Source organism: Megalops cyprinoides, chromosome 15 (assembly GCF_013368585.1).
Source record: "Megalops cyprinoides isolate fMegCyp1 chromosome 15, fMegCyp1.pri, whole genome shotgun sequence".
Taxonomy (NCBI): Eukaryota; Metazoa; Chordata; class Actinopteri; order Elopiformes; family Megalopidae; genus Megalops; species Megalops cyprinoides.
Window position 1 is genome coordinate 27582690 of NC_050597.1, and position 9045 is coordinate 27591734.

The 9045-nt window shown below is 41.0% G+C and overlaps 1 protein-coding gene across 4 annotated transcripts in view; it reads right to left on the reverse strand.

Annotated features, from left to right (window-relative positions):
* LOC118789727 (vinculin-like) overlaps positions 1–1370 on the reverse strand; it is a 51094-nt gene extending 49724 nt beyond the window's left edge. For all 4 annotated transcript variants that reach the window (XM_036546299.1, XM_036546297.1, XM_036546298.1 and 1 more), the window contains exon 1: positions 1033–1370. In XM_036546299.1, the coding sequence (XP_036402192.1) occupies positions 1033–1200 (168 nt within the window). In that variant the 5' untranslated portion in view covers positions 1201–1370. The remainder of the gene's footprint in view (positions 1–1032) is intronic.
* Between the last annotated feature and the right edge of the window lie 7675 nt (positions 1371–9045).

Here is a 9045-nt window from a genome sequence, read left to right on the forward strand (position 1 = left end):
CAGCAACACTCCTCTGGGTGCTCGTAAGTAGTAACCGCAAGAAATTCTGACAGAAACTAGCAGCCTGTTGCTGTTGTTATGTAGTCCCGGCAGGATTCTTACTGCAAGAACAGCTGGATGTCTACCAAACAAATGACTAATCTAAAACTAGCGAAGGGTTCCCCATCTCTCTGCACTAAATTCAAATCTTTGTAGAATGCTTTATAATATCCCCCGCGGTTACTGCTGACCTCGATTCATATTCAATATTGATTTTCTTATTTTTGCATTCAACTGAATATCGGCACTACACCTCTATAGAAGTCTTAGCAAGCAACTGTTAGATACAGTTATCTATATGAAGCGTACATCATAACTGATTGTGTTGTCCTTGAAGTGATATGGATTTCTTTACTGTTGTTATAAAGCTGTGAGTAATTCCACAAGGATGTACTGTCATTAATCAATTAAGACAAAGTGGAATAGAAGACAAATCATGAAGGCGGCAGAAATTGACAATAGACAAAAATCAACACTACTGAACTCTCTCGCATATGGGCAGAACGTCGCTATGCATACAACGTAAGTGCCCCAAAAACATACAGTACACGCGCTGCGAAAATGTGTGGATTAAAAAAAGTGGAATTAAATGCGTTTTGGAATAAAGGCTGCTCTTCGTAGCTGACCATACAATGTCACAGAGCTGTGAAAACAAAAACATTTTGAAAGGGCATTGACAGGTGACAGCCTCGTCCGGCCCCTGAAATAAGACAGCAGGACACCCATTCAAGAGTTGAGGCACAGTCGCCGGCCATAGCAAATTTCATTTAATTAATCCCTTCGACAAACTTTCCATTTTTTTCATTCAGCGAGTACAAAAATGCAGTTTTGCTCAACAAAAGCAACAGACTTGATGCAACTGATCATTTAGTGCATGCCAGCAACATAAAAGTCGCAGGTGGGGGCAACAACTGGGGATAAGTCCGCTGAGTGCAACCAAGTGCACTTTCCTTATTTTACGAGTCCTCCTATAAGGCAATCCACAGGACTCACCCTCACGAGGTTGCTGACAGCTGCCTGCACCGCAGCCACTGGTCCGGTGAGATCTGGGATCGCCTTGCCGTCCACCTCCCCTTCCTCGTGCATTATGACCAAGTGGGATATCTGCTGAGCCACCGGCTCCAGGATATTCTCTATAGTCTTAGTGTGAAAAACCGGCATGGTGACAATTTAAATCCGCTGCCCAAAAGAGGAGAATGCACCTTTGCTCAAACGCTCGCTTTATCCTATCTTTTATTCTATTTCTGCAAGGACAAAATCCAAACGTCTTCCCCGGACAGTTTCACTTTAAGAGGGAAACTACAAGTCTCACTCCCCCTCCAGCCAGCAACTGTGAGACTCTCGGCAGCAATTTCTAGCGAGCGAGCAACCTAAACCTCCACAAAATGAATCACCGCCCTCTGGCCAATAGGGGGACCAGCTTTTCCGCGTAACCGCAGAGCCGATTGGTGCGCGTTAACGCTGCTCCCGTTCCCAGCCACTCCACCCTACCTTTCCAGCCGAGTTTGCTAGAGACGCGAGCTCTTCCCTAATTACGTCATGCATTCTAGTGCCTAAAAAAGGAAAATGTTGGATTGGAGTTGCGAAGAGAGGATCTCATGGAGCGGGGAGGGATGAATTATTGCGCCGCATCATGTTGGACAGCAACAAAGTAACGTAAAACCAGCGCCAATGCCTTGAGGCATGTCTATAATTAGTCCGCAGATTTGATCACTCTGTACACCTGATTTATGCTAAACACTCGGTCTTTCTGGTTTAAAGGCAATAGAGAGCGCTCCAAGCAAACGTGAGGTAATAACAAAATATGTATTTAAAAGATACAACATGGCCATACGAACATATGGAGAAATGCATACATTTCATTTATGGGGACTTTTAATAAACAGAATGATGACAAAATGCTGATGTTCACGGTATTTTTATTAAGCTGAGAAGTTGTTGGCCTCGTTATATGACTCCTATTCATTTAAAGGTAGGTCACAAGTTCAGATGTTTACCCAGTCCTTGACACCAGTTCTAAAATAAGACCGGTTACCCTTTGAAAGTTTGCAGCTTGTTTTCTAAGGAGAGCGGTAGTTACCATGCTGAACTTCCCATCAGAAGGTAATTCAAGGCCCCTTACAGGTACTTTTATACCGTTTTGTGCAGCTGTAACATATGTATCGTTATTATGAAAACAGCGAAGTTGAAACTGCTTTTCAAATTATCCCATCTCCATTAAGGAACGTCTATACATGATGAGATGTATCCCGTTTAAAGAGCGATGTGCAAGGATCTCATTCTCTTTTCCAAATGGGGTGTGTATTCCTCTTCGGGTTCACGATGCACCTGCTGGAGGTGTGCGCGATTGACACTTGTGTTGCTTGTTTATTTGCAGCAGGGATTTACATCAGTGGAGCGGCGCAACATCCGGGAAAGTATTGCAATCCAATATCGCAACTGCGATTCTCCAAGGCTCCAGGTGCCAATGCCTCGTCATAGTTTTCACATGGTGGTAACAGCGGACGTAAACAAGCCAATCAGACTAAACTTTGCTGAAGCAAATGGTGATATAGTAGAGAAAAGCGATGTGTAAGATGTTGGTATATAAAATGATACTTTTTTTATACATACAGGAGCCCAGAGGGACCACCTATTAATTGTTTCTGTAAAGACTTGGAGGCACGTAATTGGCAATTCATTCCATTTAACCTGAAAGTCAGTACGAGGGGTCTGGAAAACATTGGGGTTTGGATTTGATGGTTGACTGGAATCATTGTCTTTGTTAAGACTCACAAGCCTGCTGTCATCATCATTAAATGGAAGATTGAAGTGTGCTCTTCCTTTTAATGCATGACTGTTACATACAGTGCTGTATGATTTAGGCGTTCATGTCACGTATTCCATTAATCATATAAATCCATTTTCCATAAATCCAAATTGTTGGAGAAAAGGCATATCTCCTAACAAAAGGTCTTCATGATCAAGTATTACCACATTCACACATAATTGTACATACATCACTAAGCTATGAATGGCCAGCTGTGTGGTGTGGTGTGGTGTAGGGGTATCAAGCAGGTCTGCCAACCCACAGATTGCCTGCTTGATTCTGCTGTAGGTGGCTTTATTGTACCCTTGAGCAAGGCGCTTAACCTGAATTGCCTCAGTAAATACCCAGCTGAACGAATGGATAAAATATAAAAATGTTAAGCTATGTAAATCTCTTCTGGACAGGAGCATCTGATAAGCAAATGTAATGTTGTTGCTGATGGATTATGCTGTCTTTTATGATCAGACATGTTGCCAACCCCACAGAGGGATCAATAAGGGTAATCTCTGTAGCTATTTAGGGCTAACATCGAATTATCTTGCCGTTGATTGTGATGCAATGTTGTATTATCATGCAGCTTTCTGTTTTTTTTTTTTGTTTTTTTTGTAAAACACGTAAGCCAAAAATAAATGTTGATGGTCTAGTCCTAATCACATGTATCTGGAGATGGCAGAACTGGGAATCAAAGCACAATGAATCATCACATGTGGGTTTGAGTAGAACATTCAGCAGCTATAAATGCAGTTCAAGTCTAGCACTTAATCCATGAATGTTGAGCAATGAATGCTGCAAAATAATATTGTTGCATCAAGTGCCGAATCCCGTGGTGTATTTTGCTCAGACACACCCACATCTTAGTCTTCCCATTACATAAGATTTGAAATTAAACTATTGAACCATGTCATAATCAAGAAAACACTTGAAACATGGAAAAACAGTGTTTGCATCATATCGTAAGGTTACGTTATTTGGTGTCTCTCACGGTCAACACCCTGCAGTAGCTGCGCTAGCTTGTTAGTGGTGGCAAGTTCCGATATTTGTGCTGAAGCTAGAGTGGCTCTTCTCTCTGTCTGAGCACGAGACTGAACAGATCTGAACCACATTACTGCCACAGTCAAGAAGCGCTGCGGTCAGCTCAGGCCCTGCTGTGCGAGCAGTGGAGAGGGATTAATCTGTGGTTTCTCCTTGTGTTTGGAGCCATTTGCAGCCCAGCAATATGTCGCACTTATTGAAATAAAGGCTTTTTACGCCTCCACAAAGTGGAGGAGGCTGCATTTGCCCTCCTTCTGGGAATCGTGAAGGTGAGAAGACGGCAGTGAACAAGATGGAGTGTGAAACGCCTCTCCAGGGCGACCAAAATCATGTGGCGTGTGTCTGCTTTCTTTGTGTCAGGGAATCGGTTGTTTTTTTTGCCTTTTTCTTGGAGACTGTCTCCACATTGTAATTCACAAGTCACACAGTGGCCCCACAGGAGGAACACTTGCTAGGCCCACAGTGTAATAAGAAGGAGATTTTTCTTTTTAAATGAAGAAGCAGTCCTTTTTTATTTGAAATGCCCAATGCTGATTTCCCCTCTTTTTTCTCCTGATTTGGAATGCCCAATTATGTCATTCGACTGCCGCTGCAACCACTGCTAACAATCTGGGAGAGCGCATAAAAACACGTGCTCCCCTCGGAAAGGCGTGATGTCAGTCGGCGCTCCTTTTCACACCGACGTCCCCGCGCCAAGATTGCACAGACATGAGTCAGAGAAAGACACTGCACATGCAGCTCTATGCAGGCAGACCATGTCTAAACTGTCCCAAATGTAATTATTTGAAATACCAAAATAAAAAATGAAGTTTTCAAAATACATTACCATACATCATAACCGTTTGTCCATTGTTTTGTATCTAAGTGCAATCTAAATTGTCCCCATACATTGAATACTAATTTATGCTTGTATATATATATATATATATATATATATATATATATATATATATATATATATATAATGACATTGAAAAGAAATTATAAATATATATTATATTTAATATATATGGCATTGAAAAGCAATGTCATGGAAATGTTTGATGAGCTCTGCACATGTAATAAAGAATGAATGAATTGATTGATTGAATTATATACTGATTCATTGGTTGATTTCTGAGTCAATTCATTCAACAATTCATCAATATGTAAGGGTTTGTCCTATCCCTAGAAGTTGGCTGGCATTTTTTTGTTTGTTTTGAGTCGAGTCTGTCAATGACGTGCTTTTTCGAGGTGAAACCAACCATAACTCAAACAACCTGCATCCAGAAACTCATTTTCCTTTATGTGATGCATGTGGTGTTGTAGGCTTTCAAGAATAAGATATTCACAATAGTGTGTCTTGGTTTAGTTTTAGAGGAAGTCAGCCTTGACTATCTCTTGTATGCCTGTTCACAGCTTAGATGAATGAGATGTCTGGTTGTGGTTTTAAGCTTGAGAGAGCTCTGTTAAAACAAACAGCTAACTGTTAATGCAAACTGATGCAAGACATATGAACTCGTCTGCATCCATTCTACAATATTATAGAGATTTATATGAATAAATAAATATAACACAGTAGATTGTACCTGTGGATATAGACTATACCTGTGTTATGGCAAAATGTATTATATGTTAGTGTAAACATAATTATGGTCAATATTATTTTATTAATAATATTCATTTATTAACAAGACATTGAACGTTTGATTATTCAAGATGTTTGTACTGGCAGGCTGTCTGTTGTGTAGGCAAAATGCTCCAGCTTGGATTTTGAACTTGCATGTGTGGAATATTGAAATAACTGGGAACAGATGGAACAGGCTTCTGCTCCCTAAGACGATGATCTATTTCCACTCTTAATTTGCATTCTATATAGGAGAGACTCCACCTGGTAAAACATAATCCTCCTCATAAACCCTGTTTGAAAACTTGTTCTTTGTACACTGAATGTGCCACACAGGCGTTTCCATATTCATTGCTCAAAGCTATAAATATTTATAATGTCACCATGCCCAACTGTGAGCTAACAAGATGGGAGTGCAGTTATCTACTTCAACGGCTGGGCATGTGGGTTTCAGTGGTGGAATGGAATCAACATTTAAAATTAAAATGCATTCTAACTCTGTAGCAGTCATTTAAATCGCTGTGTTCCCAACCGCAAAAAAGACAAAAGTGACATCTGCCCATCAGCACAAAAGGGCAATAATTAATGGCTGTTCCTGGAACTATAGTTGTGTAATCTGCATCAGGTGTCTTCTCTGTATCTGAAAAAGAGAATGTGTGTTTCCATTTGCATGTCAGCGGGAAGTATAGGAGGTCATTTCCCATCTGACACAGGGCAGCATAGGGAGAAGTTCTATTTATGCAATTTTTAGTGATGCTGAGTAGTATTTTTTTTCCACACGGAGACTTACCAGGACTTGCTGTGGATGCGGAGTCTCTTAGAGTGCTCAAGACCAGAGTGCTGGACACACTACTAGTCAAAATGACATGCTTAGGTAGGCCAAATGTCCTGTTATTCTCAAAAAATTTTATGTTGTTGAGATAAGTGTTCGACATATATGTTATGATCCTTCAAGACTTACAATCTGTTAGTAATGAATTTTAGCGTCATAGTTTAACTTATTTTCTAATTGGAGCTTATCATGATTTTTATTCTCTGTAAAAGGACAATAAACATTTAGTATCTAAGCCCAGGGCATGTGTTTGATCAGATATATGAAGGACATACCAAGTAGATGGAACAAACTTTCCCTAGTTTTGCTTTGTAAGAACCAGGCGGGATTTTCTCTAAACAGGGAATGTTGCTTGCCCATGTGACAATTTGATTCTGACAGAAAGCCAATTACGAGCGCTTGGTTGTTGCAATGAGACCTGTGTCACTCTATTTACAGACTGTCAACAACTCAGAATTGCATCTTGGGATTCTGTCTTACTCCAAATCAGAAAAATGTTCAAAACAGTTCACTGGGACAGCTCGTTCAAATAATATTGTTGCTTCATAATGTAATATAACCTTATATTACCAGCAGCCTTTTCCATACCAGAGATATGCCCACCTGGGTCAGAGCTGTATTTTGTTTGAGGCTATGTCGATGCTGACAGTAAAAGGTAGATAAGTACAGTGCAATGTGACATAATCAAGGGTGAGTGAACCCTGAATAAAATGAACAAGCCGAGACAGAGAAATATCCTTTAGTCTTTAAGCCCATTTAATTTTCAGTTGGTAAGACAGTCCAGAAAAACGGCCCAGGGTCAAACACAAATCAGGTTCTCTTACAGGTCAAGGGTAATCCGCTGCAAGGCTCCCTCTCCATTCAAAAGTTGTCTCAGATGGTCAAATAACGCTAAGAGGTCAAACTTTATCTAAAGACGTGTGTGATGGGGTGTTTCTGTTGTGTTTGGTGGCTTGTTGTGTTGTTGTTGTTTTTAACGCAATCAGTTCCTAATTCCCCACACTGAAGTAAACCCTGGTAATCTCTTAAATGAGGAGAGAGATTGCTGCCAAGTGGCAGGTGGCTCTCATGCTGAAGGGGTGTGGCTTCCATGCAGGTAATTTTCCGGGCCCCAATACCTCACAATTACCAGGGGTGGAGCCACTGTGCACTGATACACCTCCCATTCAACACCAGCCGTCTGACTCCTCCCCTGCTTGTGCCATAGCAAGCAAACATCAGCATTATCAGACAAAACCAAACCAAATGTACCTGGTGCTAATAACCCCACTGCACCATTCAGCTTCAAATAAGCAGGATATGGTCAGACAGTTAAAGCTCATGGCCAGAGGGATGTGAGCCAATATATCAGCTCAGTGATCTAGTCACAATATGTAAGACAGCAAGAATGTTAAGCTTCTGAGCAAATGACCTGTAAAAACATGAATGGAAACACACAATGGAAGAGCTGGAAGTATGTCTGTAGAGGTGTATTGAACCTGTATGAATGCTGAGAGGAGTGCTGTAGCTGTCCATCCTGAGTGGGGTGCAGTGCAGATACCCGAACTCTGAGAATCCTGCCAATATAGCAATGTGATTTCAAAGCCCTGCACAAATACAATGTTCCATAGGCAACAGTGCTGGCCAACCAGAGTCTCAGGGAGTGATGCTACCACTGAAAGTGCTCTGCTACCTGCTACTATAATGTTGCCATCTTTATGCATAGCGCACAGAAGCTGTTACTTTCAGCTCTGCTACACCTGCAGGGCACTGCTGTGGATAAATTGCGCAGCATGTTTTTGACAGTCTCTCGTTCGGGTCTCTGTGGTGTGACGGGAAACTTCAAAATGCAGGCCAGTCCTGAGAACCAATGCCCCTGTAATCAGCACCCATAAGGTGTCGGCCTGATCAAAGGACCTATCTCTGCATGATGCAGAGATCACGGTGAATGATAAGTGCATTATTTATTTTATAATCTCCCAGCACTGGGACAGAGTTCTGATGCACCTTGTGAATGGCATGAATGAGTCACTGTGCACAGGGTATTCTGAGCAGTCAGAAGTTTGTGTGTGTTTGTGTGTGTCATGATATGAAGGTTCTGTTTAGTTCTAAACAATAGTTTAGAGAACTGCAAGACTGTGGAAAATACCACATATCTATACGAGGCATAATCACGTTTATTGAGGTCCTTCAGTCCCAAAGGAGCACTTTCATCTCCTGGGTGTTTTAAAATCTCTGTGGGGAAAAAAGGATGTAATCCATGACAAAAACACTGCAAGCATACAAAAAGGCCCAGGTACTTACATGTACACCTGTACACATCAAAAGTCAGTGCCTATACGTTTATAAAATCACCTTTGTCATTCTAAATTACAATGTCTAAAACAGAAAATCCTTGGAGGTACAAACACATAGGTAATATTTAGTCTCCATGTCTGTATATGAACAAAAAACAGTTGTGCTACTCAAAGCATTGGAATCAGTACAATGTACAGCTTACATGTTTGACCATGTTACCTCACATACATATAATTCTTTATGAATAATCCTTAGTTTTTTCCTTTGTTGTTTCAGGAGAACAGCTCAATTTGAACCTTATTTTAGCATTTCTCTCCATCCGTTGCATGAAAAGACAACACCAATTTCTGTTCATGTACAATATATACAGCAGGGGTGACTGGCAGCACGGCAGATGGCAAATTTGCTTATCCATGAAAAAACTGACTGTAGAAGGTAGGTGTGATAAAA